The sequence below is a fragment of the Eurytemora carolleeae genome, unplaced genomic scaffold, assembly GCF_000591075.1.
Source record: "Eurytemora carolleeae unplaced genomic scaffold, Eaff_2.0 scaffold37, whole genome shotgun sequence".
Taxonomy (NCBI): Eukaryota; Metazoa; Arthropoda; class Copepoda; order Calanoida; family Temoridae; genus Eurytemora; species Eurytemora carolleeae.
In genome coordinates, this window is record NW_019396242.1 from 1 (window position 1) to 1448 (window position 1448).

Consider the following 1448-nt stretch of genomic DNA (forward strand, 5'->3'; position numbering starts at 1 on the left):
CCTATAATTTTGTACATATTGTAAAATTGATGATCTGACCGCAGCGCCGGCCCCCTAGCCTGTCCTAGCCGCGGCGCTTGGTCCCCTAGCCTTTCCTAGCCGCAGAGCTCGGCCCCCTAGCCCGTCCTAGCCGCAGTGCTCGGCCCCGAAATTGTCTTAATCTAACCTAACCTAACCCTAAAATAATAAAAAAAATAAATGTACAAAATTGATAGGAAGGGCGGGTCCAAAAATCGTATACTAGGACGGACATTGTATCTTTGTTAGATTTCAATCACAGAGTTACGTTCGGCAGTTGTCATTTATATTTTTTATTTTTATAATTTAATTTCAGATGATTTTAGTTTGACTGTTTATTTTAAAATGTCTGGTGAAGAAAGTGCTGCTATTGCTTTACTGACTAGAGCAGTAGAGTTAGATTCAACAAATAGATATACAGAGGTTTTTGGTTTTATTTTTAGTAAGATATTTTATCAAGTTTAAAATGGCCTTTGTTTAGGTAAAACATGAACAGTTTACATTAATGTATCCTGGGATTTGTGAATTCTTATTAAACTGTATTTTACAGATCTTAAAAGTCATTCAGATTCTTCTTGATAACTCAAGATACAAAAATCACTTTTTTCCAGGCGATAGTTTGTTACAAAGAGGGTCTTCAGCTGTTACTTGCTGTTGTCCAGACAGTTCAGGTAAAACAGCTAATTGTAATGCTTGGTTTCCCTCAAAGGTTGGGACTTTATTAAAGTAGTATATACTCTCTCTAAAAATCACAATTGAAATTTATGAACCTTGCGTATTATAAAGGATGAAAAACATCTATCTTTTGAGGTCACACTTATCATCTTTTTCCCAGAGCATAGAAACTCATAATACTTGTAAATATATACATACCCCTTCTAACACGACGACCAGACACTATCTGAATATTACGATCTGAAGTTTGGACTTTGTCTAATGTCTTGTACAAATTCTTTAAATGATATATCCAAAATGGTTGGGCAAAGAAAAAAATTTTAAATTGCTGTAAACGCCTATAGATGAGTATTGATTTGCCACCTATTAAAGCTGTGTCAGCATCTGCGCTAATTTAGGTAGACACTATATAATCAAATCATTATATGATTATGGTCATAATCACCGAAATCTCCCTTTCCCTATATATATATAATCAACATCATTTGTTTTGTTTATCGTAATAATTGGAGGAAAAAAAGTTCTCCATGTTAATTTTTTCTGTTTTTCTCACCTTCAAATTATAAACAAAACAAAGTATATTATTCATATAAGGGAAAGACCGATTTCGATGGTTTTTGCCAAATTTATTTTAAATTAATATTTAGGATAAAAATAAGAAGGTCAAGTATCGTGAGAAAGCTGCAGAATATCTTGATAGATGTGAAAACCTGGACCTCAGGATCAGGAAACTGATTAATTCATTCAAGGGGGGG

General features: G+C 33.9%; 1 protein-coding gene across 1 annotated transcript in view; it reads left to right on the forward strand.

Annotated features, from left to right (window-relative positions):
- The first annotated feature begins 329 nt into the window (after positions 1 to 329).
- LOC111699157 (MIT domain-containing protein 1) overlaps positions 330 to 1448 on the forward strand; it is a 3821-nt gene continuing 2702 nt past the window's right edge. Inside the window, exons 1-3 of the mRNA XM_023469752.1 lie at positions 330 to 441; positions 630 to 689; positions 1341 to 1420. Of these exons, the coding sequence (XP_023325520.1) occupies positions 364 to 441; positions 630 to 689; positions 1341 to 1420 (218 nt within the window). The 5' untranslated portion in view covers positions 330 to 363. The remainder of the gene's footprint in view (positions 442 to 629; positions 690 to 1340; positions 1421 to 1448) is intronic.